This window comes from Chiloscyllium punctatum, chromosome 41, assembly GCF_047496795.1.
Source record: "Chiloscyllium punctatum isolate Juve2018m chromosome 41, sChiPun1.3, whole genome shotgun sequence".
Taxonomy (NCBI): Eukaryota; Metazoa; Chordata; class Chondrichthyes; order Orectolobiformes; family Hemiscylliidae; genus Chiloscyllium; species Chiloscyllium punctatum.
In genome coordinates, this window is record NC_092779.1 from 26,180,849 (window position 1) to 26,204,748 (window position 23,900).

Sequence of the window (23,900 nt, forward strand, 5' to 3'; positions counted from 1 at the left end):
TTTGAGCTGCTGAATCAAAGTACATGCTCTAGTCAGAGGAAATGAACAAGGTCAGTTTCTCATTTATATTGCTTGTCAACTCAAAGTAGGCCATGCCCATGAATGGGTTATATCCAATGTGTCTTCAAAGATGGCACAACAAAATAAAAGACTTTTGACTAGAATTTATCTTGCTATTAAGCTCTAAACATTATAGCTATCTTGAGAGTGAAGCAATAACAGTTTTGGAACAGAGATTAAATTTGAGAAAAAAGTGGCACTGGAAAAGCACAGCAGGTCAGATGGCATCTGAGGGGCAGGAGAATCGACGTTTCAAGCATAAATGCTACATCAGGAATGTTGGGAGGGAAGGGGACAGAGATAAATAGAAATGGGATGGGTAGCTGGGAAGGTGCAGGTGTGTGTGTGTGTGTGTGTGTGTGTGTGTGTGTGTGTGTGTGTGTGTGTGTGTGTGTGTGGGTGTGTGGGTGTGTGGGTGTGTGGGTGTGTGGGTGGGGGGGGGATGATTTTCCTCATTCATGGGATAAGTGTCACTGGCTAGACCAATCCTTATTGCCCATCTCTAATTACTCAATTATAGCAATTAGAAATGGGCAATAAAGACATTAAGCAGTTAAGAGTCTACCACATTGCTGTGGATCTGGAGTCAAATGCAGGCCAGACCAGACCAGGTAAGCATGGCCATTTGCTTCCCTCAATGGACATTAGTGAACCAGATTTTCTTTTCCTCCAAACAAAATTTGCAATGAATTCACCTTTGTTGTTAGATTCTTAATTCCAGATTTTTATGGAATTCAAATTCCACTACTTGCCACAGCAGGACTCGAACCCAGATCCCTAGAACATTACCTTGGGTCTCTGGGTTAACAGTTGAGGAGAAGAATCTACATTTCGGGTCAGAACCCTTCATCAGGCTCCAGCCCGAAACGTGATTCTCCTGCTCCTCAGATGCTGCCTCACCTGCTGTGCTTTTCCAGCAACACACTTTTGATTCTGATCTGCAGACCGCACTTTCTCTCTGGATTAACAGGCCAGCAATAATACCATTAGACCATCACCTTCTGGAATGGTCAAGAGTCAAATAAAATGAAGTTTGATTATAAGTTCAGAATGGGAGCCTGGGACATTTAGTGTACAAAAATAAGTGACAGGAGTATAGAATGTTGGGTAAGGATGGGGAGAATAGGTTTGGATTATGGCCAAGGAAATAGGGCTATGAATCAACTGAAGTCGAATAAATATACATTAAGTTAGTGACAAGGTTGTCGATTAATTCTTTGCATTCAGTAGAGGTGAGGTTGGAAGGGGGATAAAGGGAAGAGATGAGAAGATTAATGAAATGTTGGACAGTTAAGAACCTTTTTAAAAGGTACATTTGGTCTATAGAGCTCAAAATAAGTGAGCGAAAAGTCAAGGAGAGAGAAGGTTTTAAAAAAAGCTCAGGCATGAGAACAGCATTACACAATGTACTGCAGGAAGTAGCTTTGTCCAACAGAAAAGCCTGAGCACTGAATACTAGTGTACATTACAAATAGCCCTTCACTCTCCTCACAACGTTCCTGCTTCCTGGTAAAGCACCAAGGATAGCAGCGGAGATGAGAAGGATACAATTTTCATCTCCTTGTCTGTTCTTGGGGGGTCCTGGCATGTTCAGTAACACAAGTCTGGCATCCTGGGACCTGTTAACAACGACTTCATTGAGTTTCACTGCTGTGTGCATCCGCCTAACGTTGGACTGATTCCTGAAAGAGGAAAACTTGATTATTCATAAACATATGACTGGATCAGGTGACAGGAATAGCAATACAATTAAGTTATCATCTACGTAACCATCCTTACTTGGTTACATTAAGGAGGAAAAGTCACTATGTTTAATTACTCATGCACAGAACAAGGAATGTGTTTAGAAAAGCTTCTTTAATTTAATTTATCACAAAAGGAGGAAGCTGATCAGCCTTTTCTGTACAGCTTTGCTACTGTGGTAAAGGATGGGCCAGACTGGGTAAGGGATGGCAGGATACCTTTGCCAAAGGGATATGAACCATGCAACACATATCCAGATCTCAGATATCTAAACCACAGTATATTCAAGCACAATTAAAAGTTGCCTACTATATACACCATGCAACACCAAAACAGTATTATTTTGATGTGAAAATCTTTAAGATCTGTGTCATGCATACAAGTTCCACACACAAAACACATGCATGAGAAAATATTCCATAGTCCTTTCAGCCCACACAATCCAAAAGCTTCAATGGCTGTTTCAACCAATAGGCTACAATATTAAAAGATTAAATATTATAACCTGTTTTGTGATTGAGCCCATTTGTGCATGATCTACCAGGAATTGAAGTATTAAAAATTCTGGCAAGGAGCATTTGGTTATGAACTAAGTGGTAAAAGTACTACTTGGAAATAGAAACAAAGTCTTAACAATAAAAACAAAACATCCATTTCTTCATCATGCTGTTGCTCAGTGAATAGAAAAATATATTCTCGTTTTACAAAGGGGACTTATCCCATAGCTTCATCCAGAAACATACTGCAGTGTACCAAACTATGTGGCTTGCTAAACCATTTCAGCTGGTTCCTGCCAGGCAACTACAGGAGTCTTTCCCATCCAGCGACCTGCTGAAGAACATTAAACATGGTATGGTTATTATCAGAGGGGATTTTAATCTACACATTGATTGGTCAAACCAGCTCGGCCAGGGTAGCCTTAAGGAGGAGTCCTTTGAGTGTTTCCGCGATAGTTTTCTTAAACAGTGTGTCATGGAACTGACAAGGGACCTAGATCTGGGCCCTATATAGTTAGGCAGGAATAATTAATGATCTTATAATTAGGAATCCTCTTGGAAGGAGTGATCACAGTATAGCTGAATTTAGAATACAGATGGAGTGTGAGAAAATAAAATCCAATTCCAGGGTCCTGTGCTTAAACAAGGGAGACTACAATAGGATGAGGGAGGACTTGGCTAAAGTAGACTGGAAACAAAGACCTTATAATGAGATAGTTAACGAGCAGTGGTGGATGCAAGGTTTGTGAAGATTTGTAGCTCAGGTTGAGGTTTAGGGTGTAGGTTTGCTCGCTGAGCTGTAGGTTTGATATCCAGACGTTTCATTACCTGGCTAGGTAACGTCATCAGTGGTGACCTCCAAGTGAAGCAAAGCTGTTGTCTCCTGCTTTCTATTTATATGTTTGTCCTGGATGGGGTTCCTGGGGTTTGTGGTGATGTCATTTCCTGTTCGTTTTGAGGGGTTGATAGATGGTATCTAGATCTGTGCGTTTATTTATGGCGTTGTGGTTGGAGTGCCAGGCCTCTGGGAATTCTCTGGTATGTCTTTGCTTAGCCTGTCCCGTTATAAGCTTTGTGTGTTGTCCCAGTCGAATTGGTGGTTTTTTTCATCTGTGTGTAGGGCTACGAGGGAGAGAGGGTTGTGTCTTTTTGTGGCTAGCTGGTGTTTGTTGGTGGATGTTCAAAGCAATTTTCCGAAGTGCTTAACAAATGTATATTCCAGACAAAAGGACGGACTGTAAGAACAGGGTTTAAAGGAAATAAGGAGGCTATCAAGTTGAAAGAGATGGCATACAAAGTGGCCAAGGCCAGGAGGAAACAAGATTAGGAAAGCTTTTAAGATCAACAGGAAGCCACAAAAAGAGCTTTAAAGAAAATATAGAACAGGAGAAAACACTAGCACATAATATAAAGACGGATAGCAGAAGTTTCTATAAATATATAAAACAAAAAAAAGTCTAAAGTAAACGATGTTCCTTTAGAGAATGAGAAGGGGTATTAGTCATGGGATATGATTAAATGGCCGAGGCAGTGAACAGGTATTTGTCAGTCTTCACAGTGGAGGACATAAATAACACACCAATAAGTGACAAAGAAACAAAGGTAAGTGAGGACCTGGAAACAATCATTATTACAGAAGAGCTAGTGTTGGGCAGGCTAATGGAGCTAAAGATAGACAAATCTCCTGGCCCTGATAGAATGCATCCCATCGTACTAAAAGAGATGGTGGGAGACATAGCAAGTGCACTTGTGGTAATTTTTCAAAATTCATTGGACTCTGGGGCAGTTCCAACAGATTGGAAAACAGCAAATGTGACGCCACTGTTTAAAAAGGGAGGTAGACAAATGATGGGGTATTACTGACCAGTGCTTAACTTATGTAGTGGAGAAGATGCTTGAATCTATTATCAATGAAGAAATAACAAGGCATCTAGGTAGAAACTGTCCATTTGGCAGAAGCAGCACGGGCTCATGAAGGGCAGGTCATGCTTAACTAATCTTTTGGAATTCTATGAAGACATTACGAGCACAGTGGACAACGGGGACCCAGTAGATGTGGTGTATCTAGATTTCCAAAAGGCCTTCGACAAGGTGCCTCACAACTGAATCAAAGATCTGGGAAACCTTGAAGATAAATTGAAATATACTGACCCTGTATGGAGCTGCAGTAAACACCAAATAATCTAATTTGAATATGCAAATTATTGATAAATAAACAGAGAAAACAATTTTGGTATAGATGTCCAAACTGAATTAGCATAAACACAGTCCTTACTCTTTAGGATAATTTGAAGAGAGAGAGCAATCGCCCTCCACAGTCTGTAGTTATTGAAGCTTTTGGAGAAAACCTCATGTGCTGTTAAGGACTATCTACAAATACAAACACACAAAGGATTGCAGATTAAATTAAAAGCAAAACGTGACTTACAGATTTCCCCATTCTCTGAAACAGAGGGAAAGAAAAATAGCAGTTATTGCACATTTAAATATTAGGGCTGGTTGTTCCTAATTCCAGAGAGTCAAGGTCACAGGAAAGAATAATTACATTTCTAAAGTATTACATTAAAGAACATGGGCCATTATAATGCAATTTACTAATTTCACACTACCTCAGTCTCTTCTTAATTGTAGCTAATGTTTGGTTAATTGTGATTCACATACATCCTGGTTTGACAATGTTACGACAAGCTACCAAGTAACCAGCTGTTTTCCAAAACTGGAAGATTTAACTTGGGTCAGGAAACTATGCAGCTGAGTTGCTGAGTCAGTAAGTGGTGTTTGTCATAGTAGCCTTTCCCACTGGTTACATACCATTAGTTCACTGCAAACAGGCAACAAGCAAGCAATCCAGCAGGGGGGTGTGGCGGGGGTGTGGCGGGGGTGTGGCGGGGGTGTGGCGGGGGAGGTGGGGGGGGGGGGGGGTGGTAGCAGGGAAACCAGAATGTTTCTTGTACAGTCCTCAAGGACTACTGGCTGGACTGAACACTCTAGGAAGTCAGGAGCGTATCTGGATCAGTCAGAGCAAGGAAGTCCACCCATCTCCAGACACATCCAGTATTAACATCTCCTCTTCTGTTGTCTATAAATGATTCACTTACAAAACAATACCACCTTCAGACCACCCGCATCTTTAAGAGGATCTAAGCTGTTGCATGAATTGACTTTTTTTGTGCATTTGATATTTTTAATTCATTCATGGGATGAAGGCATCACTGGCCCATCCCTAATTGCCCAGTGGGTACATAAGAGTCAACCACATTGCTGAGAGTCTGGAGTCACATGTAGACCAGACTAGGTAAGGATGGCAGTTTCCTTCCCTCAGGGACAGTGAACCAAATGGGTTTTTCTGACAATTGACAATGGATCCAGTGTCATCATTTGGGTGGGATGCTCTTCGGAGGGTCAGTGTGGACTCGATGGGCCAAATGGTCTGCTCCCACATTGGAGGGATTCTATGATTCTATTTTAGCAGCCAGACTCCAATTATGCTCACAGAAATATGACCCAGAGGTGTCTATTCTGTTCAGTTGGACGCTGTCTTTATCCATTCACTCAGAACGATGCAGTCACTTTGAATATGCATCACCCGATGGGGTTAACAAGTGAATTTGGAGTTTTGGTCCTTCTTGACTCAAGAAATTCTAGAACAAAGTTCTGTGAACCAACGTGAAGAGTTCTTGGAACCGGTGTGAACTTAGTACCCATTTCAGATTCCACATTAAAAACACACTCAATGGGAAAGAATGGTGAGCAATGATGCAAAACAGAAAAAATAAAATGGAAAATAACTTACGGTCTCATGTTAAAAATATCCCTCACACCTTCTGGAGATAAAGATTCTTTGTTTTTGTTCTTTTCTGCTGTGATTTTCTCTTTGGTCCAGGTCATGTGTACTCCTTCAGGAGAAACGGAGAGTCGGTCAGTACCAGAGGAGTGGGCTGCTGCATTCCTGTCGTGTATCAGCTGGGCCTACAATGCAAATCCAAGAGGAAGCAATAGTCACTGAATTGGAATAAGTCCAAACCATATAGAACCATGTGAAAAACGGTCATCCCACTGGCCCTCATGTGGGCCAACATCACCAAAGTTATACGAATGCCCACTCTTTGCTACCCAGAGGGTTAGACAACACCAACTCAGATTACAGACTGGCTGCATGAGGTCCAATGCACTGTCTTTGAAAATTTAAGATTTCAACTGACTTAGTTCTCCTTACTTAGCAAATGTATAGAGGTATACAGTGATAAATTATTTATTTAATACTTTGCACGGAAATCAGATGGTATACGGCAAAGCAAGTTATGCTCTCCTCCTCCAAGAGAATTTCCATCTATCTTTTCGAGTTTGCTCATCTTTGCCATTTTCAATTTACACCCAAACTTTTGCTTTTTTTATTATTTGCATCACTTACATCATCTTTTCCATCACTCAGTCTCTCTAGTATCTCAGCCTTGCCTTGCCTTGCCTTGGATCCTGCTTTAACCTTGTTGCATCTCTAACCTTTTCTAATTCTGATGGAAAATGCTTGTCCTAAAGCATTTTGACCTGCTGAGTATTTCCATCATTTTGCTTGTATTACAATTGTAGTGAATTAATATACATTGGACAAAAAGTGTTCAAACACACACTGAAAAGTTTTGAATAGAGAAAGGTATAGCAACAGAACTTAGAAACTGAAATTTTATTTGATTTCTTTGGAAGATAACTGACTTACAGAAGGAGTGATCTAACAACAGACAAACACTAATCATAATGTGAAAGCAGTGAAATGAAGGTTTTGGCTGCAGTTTCTTGAAAATTCATAACTTGCAATGATTGATGGGTAGATCACTACAAATAATCAGCATCAACAGTAATCATTCTGGACAGTATCAGTGTCACAGTGTGGAATGTGATTGTACAGTCCGTGCGGAGCTGTGACAAATGATAAACATAAATCTCTCTGTAAATTAATATATTACTACAGGATGATAATCCACGGTATAAAACTGTTGGCTATCTAATCAGAGAAAAGGGAAGAGATGGATGGAGAAAAATTTAAATAGGAAATGATCTTTTATAATCTGTCAATTCTCTCTTGCCATCTAATTCAGCTATCACCATCTTAGTACCTGCAGCAATAACAGTTGTTGACTAATCGTGACAAATACAATCTCTTTGCAATTACTCAACAACTAACCCAAACGCAAAGTCGGAAAACAAAAAACCATATCGGGTGTATTTTTTGGGAACAAATGAGTTAATGATACCTGTTCTTGCCTAGCTCACTACATCACCTTTACAAATTCTTCACAAATTGTAATTCAAAGTGTTGTTTGCGGAAACTAATTTTTAACTTTTTTGTCTTTATTATATTATCATGGAAGGCCTGTTATTCTGAAGCTTTTTCATTTTTCTAAATTACTACTATGATTTTGTACTTTTGAAGGTCTGTAACATGGGACTTTTTATTTCTTTATTTTTCTAATTTTCTTCTAGGAATTTATACTCCAAAATCTGTACCTAGGTGCCTTTGTACCTAAGATGGCGCTACAAGTGGCAACTTGTAAACTTTTTATTGTACTCATGAGTATGTGACAACAAAGCAAAATTAAATTCAAATTTGAATGAATCAGCAATCAGGATGGCAACTTCTCATTTGAATTGGTTTTGTATCAAGCGAGATTCAGGGTGTCCACTCCACCATGGCTCAGAGCCACTTTTCTCTCAGAACCTTCCGCTCTTTACCTCATTAATTATGCACCAGGCTCTTGGACACCTGGGAAATCACGCAGAAATGCTCGCCACTGCTAAAACTTCCCGACTTTCCCTCTGCACCATTTTCAAGTCCAGCTACGCACCACTTCAGAAGCTGCAAATCAGGAAGATCTCTTGTACCACAGCACTAGACTGTCAACACAGAACATATGGCCCACAAGAAAGGACAGGTCACTCCTGGCATCAGGGACAGGGTCCTTGTGATGTTGAGAAACCGGGTGGAGGATAGCCCTTTCGCCAGCCAACTACCATGAGAGGCCAAGTTTCCAGACCTGTTTAATGCCATGCTCTGCATGAAGTGGGGAGTGCAGGAAAGAAGTCAATGACCTTGTGTGCTCTGGAAAAGTAAGTTCCTCACACTCAAGGGGACTGATCCCGACTCTACATGCCTTTCACTAAGACTCACGAATTAGAACATTCGTTATCGCGTGTATCATATCCACTTGATGTTCTCACCCACCTCATACTCCTAAACGACTAACCTAGTTTGCCCTCTGTGCTTCTTACCCATTGGAGCCAACTCACCGCCTCTCAGCTCACATATCACTGCCCTTCCATACACTTCCATCATGGTTATTCCTTCTGGTCACCTCATTGCAGGAAATGCTGGCCCATAACTGGACTGACATCAAACAACAGCAGAGGTGAGGGGGTGGGGACCATACACTCCTCAATCCCTACATGGAGAAAATCCTAGAGAGATACCTATGACTATTCACATCTGGGTGGAGACACCTCAATGGGGAACCCATTCTTGAGCATGAAAGACTTTGTCGAACTGCACTACTATCATTAGAGACTTCACTGCTCAGAAACGACACTCAAGAGCTGCTTAATCTTAATACCATGCAACATTAGTTTTAATCCCCTGCCCGCCCCCACCCCAGTGTGCACGTGGTCGGACATGTTAGGGATATTTTCTAACCAAGCTGTTTAGATGTGTTATTACTTCTGGAGCGAGTGGGGCCTGAACCTTTGCAAGTGCTCATACATTGGGATCAACTGAAGATAATTAAGCGCACAATCCAATGGTCAAGGAAACATTTATTGAGCAACAGAAAAGGTCAATTACTGCAAAATGATAAGGTCCGCATGACCTATGCGAGAAGAATATGGACAAGGATTTAGCTGCTTGCCACATTACCAACAGAATTTTAAACAATGAAACAAAACTCAAACCCAACTGATTCATCATGGAAGTGGGTGCAATTTGGTGTTACCTCTGGACTCTTGGGCATTGGTCTGTTGCACATTCTTGAATATTCCTCCTAGTTAACATCCTGATCCTCTCCCTCAAAACTGTTATCCAGGATGTCCTTTCTCCATTGGTTCCAGTTGTGAAGGGCAGAGCCTGGCATAATCACACTGCACCCTCTTTCTAGGCAATCCTGCAAGGCTCTGCTGGAGCAGTACAGACATTAAAACTTCACCTTAAGGAGGCCTATGTCCTTTTATGTGAATATGCCAATGGAAATGTGTGCAATGTTGTACCTTTGTGAGCTTGAGGGCAATGTAAAGGTGCATTAAGCCATGTTTAATGGGGTAACCCCAGCCTCCCAGCAGACCCTAACTTGTACGGTCCAAGGACTTTGGACGGAGGCAGGAACCTGAAGGTTCTCCAGTAAGAGTCATGACGGCAACAGGGAATATTTGGCGCAGGCCTCCAGAATTTGGCATTGATGGTCACCTAAAACTGAAAGCCACAGCAGTTGAGGACCCCTGCAGTTGGTGAGAGGGTGCATCCAGAACAACGTGGTGCAGTGTTTAAAACACAAAGCCAGGTGGCGCCCAAGCGGTTTTACTCTCTTCAGCAGGGGGGAGAAAGACAGGAAGCATGGAGCTCTGATGAAAATGGCGCTTGTAACGTCCTGGATGCATGCGTGGGTCAAGGACTGGGAGGTGCTGCACTGGTCCCCATATTGTACATTGAAAAGAGCCACTGGCATAAACATTGTGGACAGCTGTGATCTTGGCAGCCACTAGGATGGCACAGCCAACCAGGCCCTCTTCCAGCAGATGGCATCGCTTGGAGATGATGGCCAGAGTCATTTATAAATCTGTGCTTGCACTGCCTTTCAGACAGTTAAAGAAGTTGACAGCAACGGCAATAGATGCAGGGTCTCCCCTCTCTCCTCCACCTGTGTAGGTCATCTTCACCTACTGCTTTTTCCTCAGAGACCATACAGAAGCTGCTGCAAGTTGCTGTTGTTATTGAAGTATTAACCATGGTCTCCTTCTATGTCGTCTTTGGAATAACACCACAAAGTGCCTCCAGCCATGATGTTCACCATGAGACCCAGAGCAGATAGTTTGTAGGGGCTATCAGAAAGATGACGCCATTTTATCAAAGGAACTCTCGCATTCATTATAGCAAAGCCTTGTCATGGAAGAGTGCTGCATGGAGGTGGCTTCTCAGGAAAGTAATTGCTGGGTTTCCACATGAAGCTCAGATGTATGTGACCTTGTCCAACTGTACACTGCACAAGCAACATTTTCAATGCGATGTTAGAAAGAGAATCCTGCCAGAAGGCCACTATGATATTACGCCCATGCCCAAAAAAAAGGCTCCTTTGCATACTTACAGCAAATCTGGCAGCTACAAAGCAGAGTTTTCCAATGTTTGGATGACGCTGGAATGGGAACTTAAAATTCCACCTTAAAGAGCCATCACATTTGATTAGCTAATATAACACGGAGACAATTAATGCCAACAAGCAACTATAATTTCTAAATGTACGTTCTTGGACAATAAATGACTCACCTACAATGTGCAGACTGAAGACGACTGCAGCATGACCCAATAACTGACTGCAGACCCCTTAGCCCAGCTCCCCTGGACTCTCACAGATGGCCATTCACTTGAAGCACACCCAGTGTGCTCACTACAATCTGCTGGCACATGCCAATGTGATGTTCATGTAGCACAGAGCTCAACAGTGACACAGGCATGTTCCCTACCATCATGAAGTATCTGCTTCTCTCTCTCGATAGCCTGCATTGCTTGTTAGTACAAAGGGACTGGGACCCTGCAGCTTAGCATTAACAAAGCATCGTAAGCTGGTGGGCCATAAGGCAATGAAGTCAGTGAGTGTACGCTGATGTCATATGAAGATTGGTAGCTCCAAGCAAATGCAAAAATGACTGAGTGCAAAGAAAGCTAGCTGGATTATTCCTGTTTGGACACCCGGAATATGTGTGGGTCCCTGAGCACAAAGCAACCAGGCACGTCACACAATACCAGGAGCACCCGACTAAAGTGTTGAAAGGATTAGAGTGGTGTTGGAAAAGCACAGCAGGTCAGGCAGCATCCAAGGAGCAGGAAAATCAACGTTTCGAGTAAATAGAGGCGGCCTCTCAGGAAAGTAATTGCTGTGTTTACCCGAAACGTCGATTTTCCTGCTCCTTGGATGCTGCCTGACCTGCTGTGCATTTCCTGCATCACTCTAATCCAGACTCTGGTTTCCAGCATCTGCAGTCCTCGTTTTCACCTAAAGTGTTGAAGGGCTGAGGTATTGTCAGAGTCAATCGGAGAGCAGGCAGGAGGACATGGAAGCTTGGTTTGCCATGTCTGACGTTTTTGGATGAAGCGAGGAAGAGGATGGGGGCCATAATGCATGCAAGATGTTGTGGCGAAAAAGCATTTGCATCATGCGAGCTACAACCACAGGGTACCACTGTGGCTCGGTGGTTAGCAGTGCTGCCTCAGCACCAGGGACCTGGGTTCAATTCCAGCTTTGGACAACTGTGTGGAGTTTGCACGTCCCTCCAGTTTCTGCGTGGGTTTCCTCTGGGTGCTCTGGTTTCCTCTCAGAGTCCAAAGACGTGGATTGGCCATGGGAAATACAACATTACAGGGAGCCCTTTGGAGGGGTGGTATGGAATCGATGAGCCAAGTGGCCTGCTTCCACACTGTAGGGATTCTACAATTCACCCAGGTAGCTGCTTGGATTTACACGGTTGTGTACTGTGCAGCTGCTCAGTGAGGGAGAGGAGAATGGAAAGTATTGTATAAGTAAGGCAAGTTGGGAGTATCAATGAGGCAAACCCACAGAAATAGGATTGCTGCTCCTGAAAGAGGAGAGTCACCATTTAAAATGTGAGGGGGAAGAACAAACCAAGGGAAGCATCTATAGCTGTGTGCAGCTTCTGACCAGCACCTGATACGTGACTTGAAAAAGGCAAAGCTCCATGCAAAAAGGTCAGGGGTGCGGGAGGAAAGAAACCAGGCGAACCTGATGGGATTTGAAATCCCATCATCAGCTGGTCAGGTAAAGTCCTCAGGCACATGGAATGCAACCAGTAAAAAGCAGAACCCACAGCAGCAAGTAACTCAGCAAAAGGAGCAATACCTGGCTTTTGTTACATTTGATCCCAGGTAAGGTTAGTTACCCTCAGGACCCTCAGTCAGGAGTCACAGATCATAAAATTACACAATACAGGTCACTGTTCAACCCATTATACCTGGGCAAGACCGGTTGGGTGTCGCAGGTCTGGCCTTAAATCATGTTAGTTGCCTTGACAGAACATACAGGTAGCTTTCAGGGGCGTTTTCCTAATTATTGCTGCACAAGAGTACTTGGGGTCAATTTCTTTCTTGGAATATTAGATTTTGACATTTAATGGAAAGCCACTGACAGCTCACGTTGCCTGCATTAGGGACAGTTTGTTGCGTTAAGTGCCAGCTGAGAACTAAACCGAATAGCAGTGGACCTCCCTTAGGATCCAAGGCTCTAGGTTTGGAAATCCTTTCTGCCGAGCCTAGCTAGACAGAATTGGCGGTCAGTCGCTTTATGGAGAAGCAATACCACCAGGGGGAGGCATTGAGTGCTGCCCATTACCTGGGGCTTTGGTCAGAGGAGGAGGCAGGGCACTGGTAACTGGAGCAGGAGGCCCACTGGCCTTGGGGTGGAGTTGGGAAGGCACCAGGATCTTAACCACGACCCTCCCACCTGATGAGACGGGGGTAGGGCGTTCAGTTACTTGGAGACTGGTCCAGTACTCCCATCATGACACAATGGTGTTGCAGTTATCCAATGTTGATCCAATTATTGAGGTGGTATGAAAAGGGTAAATTTACAACATTTATTCAAAAGAGAGTCAATGGCTCAAACGTCTTCATTTATGATTAGAAGAAGTTTCTTCAAAGAGAAAATACATTGTCATTTTTCCTTATGACTATCTCAAATGCAGTGGATTACACAAATATGCCAGGAGCAAATTTACGTAGATGTTGGCAACTACATCCAAGGACGTTGCCTGATTTGCTGTGGTCCCGTTTTCTCTACACAAATGTGTTATCTAGTTGTTGCTTAATACTGATAAAATCCTGAGGCAGGATTGTTACTATAGCAAAATCACACTTCAAAATTGCCTTACATTAGATTTAAGCACAAAGTTATACAGAGGAACCTTAATTATCCGAAAGACACGTGCGGACAGTATTTCGACTGGTTAATCAAATTCCGGATAATCGAATGCCTGATAACATTGTTCAGCCAAGCATCGGGACCTTGCTACTTTCCGGATAATCCGAAATTCAGATAATTGAATGCTGGATAATCAAGCTTCCTCTGTATATTGTTTTGCAATTGATCAGTTAGTACCTTGCAACAATGTGTTTTGTTAAAGTGAGGGTTAACAGCAGCCAGGATCAGAGTTAAAGGAGAGGGCAGAGTCACCTGAAGCACATACTGAAGGACGGACCTGTTGGGGTCTTTAGAGACTTTCCACATTATAGGAGAGAGTAAAGGACTAGGGAAAATGAATTGGGAGTTATCCAACATGGATATCCCGAGGAAGAGGACAAAAAAGCAGCACTCAAATGAACTTCAAGTTTTGATGCTGAGAGGATGGAGGGTGGGGCACATTCTACTCCATTTCACATCATCGAATGAACTAAGATTTTGGAGTCAATGAGATAGGACAACGTGACAATCCATCGCTAGTGATGTCCCAAGTAATACTGCTGCAGTGTACAGTGGACAGTCTGTATGGGATTGAGCAGCAGTAACTTCTCACACTCTACCCTTTATTTAAAAAAAAATGCATTGCATGCAGAACAGGGACTTTGCCTCAGCTCAGCATCAAACCAATATCACATCAATGATAGGGATTTTCCACTCTTCTGATTAGGAGGGGGGAGCAGAGACAGAGAGAGAAAAAGACAGCGCCTGTGTGTGTGCGCGAGTGAGAAAACGAGAGCGAGAAAACGAGACAGAGCAAAAGAGCACGCGAGAGAAAGGAAAAAAAGAGCGTGAGAGAAAAAAAGAGAGAGAGAAGGTGAGCACGAGTGAGAGAGAAAGAGAGAAAATGGAAGAGCTTGAGAAAGAAAAAAAGCATGAGGGAGAAAGAGAGAGAGAGAGAGAGAGAGAGAGAGAGAGAGAAAAGAGAGAAAGAGAGCAAGCGGAAAAGAAAATGGGAGGGAGCGTGAGAGTGCGAGAACAAGAGCACGAGAGAGAGCGAGTGAGAGAGAAAGAGAAAAAGAAGTGAGAGCACGATAGACAGAGTGCAAGAGAAACAGCACGAGAGAGAAAGAAAGCATGAGGATAACAAAGAGCACAAAAGACAGAAGAAGAGAGCGAGAGCGAAAAAGAAAGTGAAAGAAAGAAAAAGAGACAGCAAGACAGTGAAAAAGAGAACGCCAGAGAAAGAAAAAGCGAGCGGGAGAGAAAGTGAGCGAGAGCGAACGAACGAACGAACGAACGAGAGGGGAGGGAGAAGAGGTAGAGCGTAGAGCAGGAAGTGGGTGGCGTGGATGGTGGGAGTGAGACAGGGAGAGGGAGAAGCTAACACATTGCAAGTGATTGTAAATTAAATTTCACAATGTTGTGATGATTGGAGAAATGTAGTCACGGGAAAATTGACTACCTCTTCACTTGGTACATCATCAGGATTCCTGTCCTGGAATTCCAAAGCTGCACGTGCAGAATTCCTCCTTAGTGTCGTGCTCCGGGACTCATCAGTGATACTCTGAATCTAGGAAGTGAGGGGTGGGTGAGTAGCACATGCAAGTAACCACAATCTATTTAGCCAGCTTTACTAACAGCAATGAGTGAAAAGCAAATTCAGTTTACTTTTAAATGTTACAATGCACATTCCTTGTCCCACAGAACGTTCATGAAAACATAGTGAGGGTTCTACTGAAGCAGTGTTCCCTCATTTAATGGGAGCACAGCAATGACACTGGGTCTCCTCGTGTATTGCTCAGTGGCTAGAGAGTGGCACACACCTCACTTTGCATGGCACGTGAACACCAAGTGCCAGATTAAAAGAAAACCTTAAAATGATGGAGTCCTGGCAAATGCATAGCTTTTCAAAACAGACATGGCGGCGGATGGGTCTGTGGCTGTATTTCTGGTGTTCTGCTTTACAATCCACAGAACCTCTGCAATTTTAGCAATAATCATTTATATCCCCACGAGCAGCAAGGTATAGAATGGACCATTGTTTTAAAGAAACCTTTTAACATGAGTTCACATCATGGAAATTTAATTGACATTTACTTGTACACCAGACGTCTTAGTGCTATTGTCAATAAAAGGTGTGTTGGTCCCTTGCATCAAACCATTGCCAATACACTCAAAATAACATGGAGTCAAAGTCTTTCCAATGCTCCTGTGCATTTAAACATCATCAAGTACCATACATAACTAGGCTTGTTGAAAGGACATTAAACCACACATCTTGTACACAACATAGCCTCATTATAATTTAATTCATGCTCATAAACAGTACCATTCCTTAAACAGATAGTGTATGATCTTTGAGCATGTGTTTTGTGAATAGATTCCAATATACTCAGGTTGAGTGCACATGCTACTGCGGTTGCACACTCACCTGGAATCTGCAGGGAACTAAAGACAACCTCACATCTGCAGTTACTATACCTGGGCAGGAGCTGGGAGACCCTGCCTCAGCAGATCCAGGTTTAAAACAAAGATCCAGAAGTAAAAGTGATGAGTCAGTCAGGACTGGCAGGGGAATGGGATGGAGCTGGGAATGAGTGGCCAATTCAGATACTTACAACCAATCACCATTTCCAGAGAAGACTCCTCAGTGTAAATGTTACCTTATGCACATGAATCTGATAGATCAGATTTTTGAAACCTCTGTAGATGACCATTGCTGAGGTTTGACAAAGTGCAGATGAGCGGTTGTGTCAGATTACCACCCAGAAGAGAGAAATTTACCCCTATTTAAAATGGGACAATTTAATGTGGTCCCAAAAAAAAGTACTATAATAGACCTAAAACATGCACGTAAATTGCAATCTTCACAGCTATCTTTGCAATCAATTAAGTTATTTTTAAAGTGAAGTCACTGTTGTAAAACAAGAAATGCAGCAGTTAAATAGCACACAAACAGCAGTGATAGGGTCCAGATAATCTGATTCCCAGTGATGTTGTTTACGGGATAAACATTGGTCAGGATAATCCCCTACTCTTCTTCACTTAGTATCATAGGGTCTTTCCCATCTACCTTAAACAGAGACCTAGCCAGTTTACAGTCTCATCAGAAAGACAGTGTTTGAGACAGTGGTGGGTACAGTGTGTTAAGTCTGGATTTAGTAAATTGCATTTTTCATTAGCAACATAAAAAAGGAAATGGGATTTCATTATTCTCAGGCACATGACACCCACGTGAATCTGTGCATTTGTTGGTAAAATAACGAGTATTTCTTTCTGATCATTGTAAGTGATTTACCTTCTTGGTCACTGAAGAGTGGTGGAGGCTTGTCAAGTGAAATTTCAGTTGGTTTCCCACAATATAATACTTACATTTTATACATAAATCAGTTATAACTATACAATTTGCAAGCGTGTGCCTGGCAGCTAGAAAATGACTTGCACTTTTGTTAGATTGTGAAGGCTTCAATAAAACACACAAGTTACAAGGAGTGTAAAATGATGAGATTGCATGTTGTTGGGGAAGTTAGTGACGTGGAGGAGCGATATTAGGGATCACATGCTGGCAGGACTGAGAGTCCAGCAGTTGAGGCTGTAAGGCAATCACCTAGTTTGTGTCACACTGGCAGACAAAACCAACTCTAATGAAGGCAGTAGCCCACAAGCTTTGCCATGATTGAATGGCGGGGCAGACTCAGGCTGAATGGCCTAATTTCTGCTCCTGTCTTATGGTCTTTAGTTGTCTGGTTATTATGATTATTCCATTACTTCTTTTGGGACATAAAAGACAATTATGACTTGTATCTGTACATGTTAAAGGAGATAAACCCACTCACTTTAAGGGTGCTGCTTTGGTCTTAGAGCCAAAAAAAGATAGGCACTTAACTGTTTGTTAAGTCTCTGTGACCAAATGGCAATGCAACTTAAAGACTTTTGCCACTGCTTACTCTGGACAGGTTTCAGGAACAGATACCACTTCAATATCAAAATCAATGTAGATTTAACATGCTCATATTTCGACCTACTTCCATTTTAAGTTATGTAAATACACATCTCAGTTTGCAACTAATGCAAGTTGTTCTAGAAAAAAACAAATCAGGAGGACATTTCTGCAGCCCCTCTCTACTGTGCATCATCAGCTATGACAAACTATTCAAAAACCAATCTGTGCTCATTTCTGCACCTTTCTGACACAGACTGATCATTTTTACTTTCACTTTTAATTATTCGTGTATATTTTCAATTGATCTAATCTAGAAACAGATTTTTAAAAAGATTTTTTTTAAAAAAATCACCATCCCCCAACTTCAAGGTAAGAGAGTGTTCAATGGCCCTTGAAGGAGCTTAACAATGAAATGTCTTAAACTTTAATTTAGAAATAGCCCTGTGGTACGTTTGTATCTAGTCATCTTCTTTAACCACTGAAGCGATTTGCTCCCTTGCCAACCCGGGCACCATAACGCATACACTTCTTCAATCAGCAGTTGGTCAGATGACCAGCTCATCGGTCAAGTCTTCTGATTGACTACCCTGCTTGTTGTCCATCCTGAAATGGAATTATCTCCCCAATCGTAGATAAGTGTTGCAAAAAAGGGTAGTTCTTCTCTAAGTTGGCCACAAATTTATTCCCAACTGAACAGAGTCACTGGAATTTCATTGTGACTTGGCTCTGGAAACAAACTGTTAATTGCTTGTGTGTTTTGGCTCCAGGTCGCATTTTATAAAAGTGATTAGATTGATCTCCTTCAGTAAGAAAAAAAAAGTTTTAATGATTAGCAGCTGCAGATTATGTTATGGAATAATTACAAAGTACAGAGGCAATAAAAACATTTATACTGAGCCCTTCTGACTAAGAACAGTCTTTGGGAAGGAGGTGGGGTTGTGTGTGGATTTTGTTTTGGTAACAATAGATAATGTGTAGTTTATCACCGTAGCTGAGTAACTAGCAACTTGGAAGAGGAGTCAATATTCACAGGACAGAGCTATGTGCAATACCACTGAGACCCACAATGAAAGAGAAATCTGAAGCCTTGCCCGATAGTCAGCCTGGATTCTCTGGTTCGATACAGCAATGTTGATGTAAAGTAACTTTTATGCTTATAGTGTAAACATAGTGATCCGTAGTGTTCTGCCAGCCTGGTATCAATTTGTAGCACTCTCACCCCAGAGCCGGAAGGTTAAAAAGGCTCCCCTCAGAGATTACAGCACAGGTTCTGAGAGAGGGATCATCTTTCGCATGAAAGATTAAACTGAGGCTCTGGCCACCCACTTAGGTGGACGTTAAAAGGATTCAATGGCACTATTTTAAGAGGAGACTGTCTCCCTAGTCTCCTGTCCAATATTTCTCTTACAGTCAACATACTGAGAAGATTTATCTTGTCACTTACTGTACCTAAAATAGTTGCTGCATTAAGCCCATTATAATACTTTCAAACTGTTGTAATTGTGATGAAGTCAGCCAGGTGGACATCACAGAATAAGAGTTCCCTGATTGGGGCCGTTAAACTGATCCAATCAGGGAGCCCTGGCTGACATAAGAACATCTTTTACTGTAGCACATTCACCTCAATATCCTGCACTGATGCTGTCAAACAGATAATAATGTAACACTACAGCAAACGCAAGGAAAAATGATTCACAACCTTTCAAATTAAACAGGTGATGAGCAGTACTACAAATTCTATTCAACATTACATGAATAAATTTGAGAATCCAACAATCTCTTGCCGGTAAAACGCTGTACAATTCTTTGGCAATTGTGAAAGAGATTTGAAACCAAAACATGCTTACCTCTCGTTCCCGCTCATTTTTGGAGAGCTGCATCTGTTTCAACATCTGTGATCTTTGCTCCATCACTAAAGTTCGTTCGTATGTGAAGGCTGAAATATCATTGTCAAGCTGGGAATGAAGAAAAAAAAAAAGGGGCAAAGCCCCCAAAAGTAAACAACACAGCCCTTTGTGCTAGGCTTAGCTCTGGAACCTAAACACTTTAGTGACACATCCAATTCTAAGGAGTAGGCACATGAGCTGTGCTTCTCCTTTGAGTTGAACAGGTTTATGAGTGAATGAAATAATAAAAACAAAAAGGAATACCAGGTGGGAGAGAAACTATTCCCTCTGGGTGGGGGGGGGAAAGAATCATCTAAAAGAGGGACAATCTTTAAAGACGGAACCAAGTCTTTCAGGAGAGATGCCAGAAAGCACTTTACACACAAAGTTTAGTGACAATCCAAAGTAAAAACATGTGGATGCTGTGTCAAGCTGATTTTTTTCTAATGCAAAAAGCATTGAGAGTTTCAAAGAAAAGGGACAAGTAAATTGGAATTGAGGCACAGATCAGTTGCGGCCTAACTGAGTGACACACTCAATTGCACGACTAGGCTGCATTTTTGGCATCTTTCAGCAGTTTTGTGGATAATCCTAGCAGCCAGATGAAACAGGAACTAGCTTCTACATACAAGGAGGGCCCCAATGCGCATTTTAGGGCAAATCATCACAACCAGCTAAGCATCTGTCAACACCTGAAAACGGAAAGGTTTTTTCTTCTTTAAAATAACTTTGGTTTCACTGGTTGGATGTCAGCTGTCCAAGAGGCAGCAACATCTCATGGTGATTATTTGTGGGTGGGTGGCCCCAAGTTTCGACTGAGTCTGCCCTGGATTCTCCCTCTTCAGGCTCTCAAATGTCCCTTTGGGCTGGAAACCCGCAGCCACAGAATTTTTAACTTCTCTCCACTGGATGGCGCCCTAATACGTACAGACCATGACTTCAAGATTCATGACCAGTCAACACGATTGTACAAATACAATGACATTATGACAGGTACATCTCTGCAGAGCAGAGCTACTTCAGGTGTTTGCTGAATGTTCTCCAGCTCTATTTGGCTTGCACGATAAAAACAAGTGGGGAAACACAGGAGCAAGCCATTCAGCCTCCAAATTTGTTCTGACATTCAAAGAGATAGGCTAGTACAACTGCAACATTTAAGAGGCATTTGGACGGGTGTATGAATAGGAAGGGTTTGGAGATACATGGGCCGGGTGCTGGCAGGTGGGACTAGATTGGGTTGGGATATCTGGTCGGCATGGACGGGTTGGACCAAAGGGTCTGTTTCCGTGCTGTACATCTCTATGACTCTATGGGATCACACGAGTCAATGACTGATCCGGGGACAGGAAGCAGTCTCTAACAGGGCTGGCTGGGCAGCTCTTACCATTTCCACCACCTCAACCTCGGCATCAAGACGAAGCTGATACAGGAATAACTGCAAGTCTTTCTTCATCTGGATGCTGTTGTCATCTATCTGGGCAACGGTGAAGATGCGCATCTTGCACTTCTTCCAAACCTGCAACAGATCGACTTTGCAAAATAAACCATCTCAACTATCGATGTGTCCTCACATTTATCTTGTGCTTTTAACAGAGTAAACATTCCATGGTGCTTCACAGTCCTGCAATCAGATAAATCAAATGCAGGCACGTATGGAGATGTGACTGCAAAGACTTGGTCAAAGGGATAGATTTTAAGGCGGGCCAGAAGAAAGGTATGAGAAAGGTATTCTGGTGTTTTGGGGGCTGAGCAACTGAAGGTTAGGCCACCAATGGTAGGGCAATTAAAATTGGGGATACTCAAGAGACCATGATCAGAGGAAAACAGATATCAAAGAGGAGTGAGAGGCTGCAGGAGGTAGGGAGTGGTGAGAACAGAGGGAGATTTGTAAACAAAAATGAGAATCTTAAAAATCAAGCTGCTTGACCAGAAGTCAATGAAGGGCAGCAAGCATAAAGACGATAGGTCGATTGGACATGATGAGTTCGGAGCCAAGGAGAGGGTAGGTGATGGATTTGGAAGCTTAGTCTTCACCCCTCCGTCAGCTGCCTGGGCCCCATCTTGGAACGCTCAAGTTGGAAGAATTAGAGGACCGCTGACATCTCAAAAGGTTTGTCGGGCTGAATGTGGTAACAGAGGAAGGGAGGGAGCGAGCCTCAAAAGAACGACAATCGAAAATCTAGAAGTGTCCGAATGGGCGCCAAATGTAAACCAGTGAGCAGAAAATGAGCTGTCGTTCAGAGGATGCAAGATAGGAGAGTGGAGAGGAGAGAATTGCAATTGTCCAATCTGGAGATGTCAAAAGCCGAGGATAACTAAGGCCGCTCTTCTAGCAACGAAATAAAAAAAGAAGAGTTGAACGTCCAATCACATGGCTGAACCTCTAAAACAGGCAGAAAGTTTACCTTATGTTGGCTGAGGAGAAATGGTAGCAACATCAGCAATCCCCCATCATGGACAATCCACCAGATATCAATGGTGCCTCCAGCAAAACGCTCCTGGTTTGTCGGGAAGGAATCTATGTTCTTGGTCACCAGCAGCGCTTGGTGAGCGGCTGTTGTCTCACATACCATGTCTGAAACAAAATGGAATCTCTAGGTTAACCAATACACCTCAGCCATTCCCTGCGAAAAGGAAGGACTGTTTACACTTCAGTGAAGGGGAGACCCACAGAAGTGACTTACCTCAACCACCTCCCCCCCCCCACCCCTCCTCCCACTCCCCACTCCATCCCTGGACCCGATAACTGGCTAACTATTACTGTGTCACCCAGGCCAAGTTACATGTCCAGTCCCAACCACAAAGGGTAGAAGGAACAGACATTACCTTCCACACCCCTTAGCCGCATTAAGGAAGGTGGTGGGATGGTAAAAGATAATGAAACCAAAACAATTGGAGCAAAGCAAGGGAGGATGTGAAAGACCAAGTACAATCAGTCATCCAGGATTAGCACAGGATCAGCAGGTATCCTCATACACAACAGGCCCAAGAAAGAATCAAAACTGACCAAATCAAAACCGAAAGAACTACAGATGCTGTAAATAAGAAACAAAAAACAAATTGCTGAAAACGTTCAGCTGGTCTGACAGCATCTGTGGAGATAAATCCGACTTAACATTTTGGGTCGAGTAACCCTTCCTTACAACATGGCCAATATCTGCACACAGTCTGCTTTGTCACAATTATCCACCGTTACCTCAGCTCAGTATTTCCAGTTTCTGGATGTGAAGTTTGACGGTAGGTGATTGACATCAAACATCAACACTGCTTCGCTCTTGCTACCTGACCACATTCCTGACGAAGGGCTTATGCCTGAAGCGTCAACTCTCTTGCTCCTCGGGTGCTGCCTGACCTGCTGTGCTTTTCCAGCCCCACACTTTTTGACTCTGATCTCCAGTCCTCACTTTCTCCAAGCCTTCCTAGCACTTTGTTTTAATTTCAGATGCTTAGCATCTGCATATTTTGCTTTATTAGGGCACCCACTGGAGATTGTGATTGAGACTGAGGAATGAAGAACTGTTGAAACTTTAAATTTTGGAGGGAGTGGGAAATTTTGTGCAGTGTACAAGAGCAGGAAACGTGATGTGGCAGGTGATCTAATTGGGCTGGAAGTGAGGTTTTGATCTCCCGACAGTTCTCTGGGGGGTTGAGGTGCACAGGTGCTGGTTTGTGTGGTGTGTCAGGCCTCACTGCCCTGTGATGTGTTTATGCTTGTAATACATTCACAATAGCATGAAGGGAGGTGATGGTATTATCGCTGGACCTGTTAATCCAGACACCCAGATAATGTCCTGGGGACCTGGGTTCGAATCCTGCTACGGGAAATGGTGGAACTTGAATTCAATTACAAAAAAAATCTGGAATTAAGAGTCTAATGATGATTATGAATCCATTGTTGATTGCTGGAAAAACCCATCAGGTTCACTAATGTGCTTTAGGGAAGGAAACTGCCACCCTTACCTGGTCTGGCTTAAATGTGACTCCAGACCCACAGCAACGTGGTTGACTCTTAACTGCACTCTGGGCAATAAATGCTGGCATAGCTAGCAACACCCTCATCCTGCGAATGTATGAAGTAAAAAAAAAGTTCTACAAGCATAACACATCTTTTAAATTATATCATATTTTCAAGATAAAGTCAGCAAAACACAAGGAACCCAGGCATGTTCTGCTTAATGGTAAAGTGCACCCAATCAGCTTCATCCAGCTAGGTCAGTGATCTTTCTCTTTTGACTCCAAGGCACAAGGAGGGCTGCAGGAGAATGCCATCTTCTTTGCAGGCTCAGGACTGACAATGGATGAGTCAATGGTGAGGGAGAGATGTGGAGTGGGCTCGGCATGGAGAAGTGTAGGAGGAGTTTGAGGAGCACAGAGCTTGGGGATCAAGGAGGTGCGAAATGGAAAGGGCCTAGAGTTGATGGAGGCAGTGGGTCAATCGTTAGGAAAAATGAAGATCATAATGTGGGGTGTTTGTACTGTACAGGACCACTTCTATACTTCCTGTATCTCAGGGCACTGGCTGGTAGATTCCGAATGGAGATTCAAGAAAGGATTGAATAGACTCAGATTACAATCCTGAACTCAAAAGGGTGAGATATCATTAAATTGA

General features: G+C 42.8%; 1 protein-coding gene across 8 annotated transcripts in view; it reads right to left on the reverse strand.

Annotated features, from left to right (window-relative positions):
• Positions 1-23,900, reverse strand: part of LOC140464936 (solute carrier family 12 member 7-like) — a 254,371-nt gene that overhangs the window by 6,022 nt on the left and 224,449 nt on the right. For 4 of the 8 annotated variants that reach the window (XM_072560587.1, XM_072560590.1, XM_072560592.1 and 1 more), the window contains 7 exons: positions 21,697-21,866; positions 20,676-20,807; positions 19,253-19,360; positions 14,925-15,032; positions 6,094-6,269; positions 4,729-4,743; positions 1,609-1,742 (listed from right to left, as the gene is read on the reverse strand). In XM_072560587.1, coding sequence (XP_072416688.1) covers positions 1,609-1,742; positions 4,729-4,743; positions 6,094-6,269; positions 14,925-15,032; positions 19,253-19,360; positions 20,676-20,807; positions 21,697-21,866 — 843 coding nt within the window. Of the gene's footprint in view, positions 1-1,608; positions 1,743-4,575; positions 4,671-4,728; positions 4,744-6,093; positions 6,270-14,924; positions 15,033-19,252; positions 19,361-20,675; positions 20,808-21,696; positions 21,867-23,900 lie in introns of those variants that run through there. The other 4 variants (XR_011955023.1, XM_072560589.1, XM_072560591.1 and 1 more) reach the window with 4 other exon arrangements.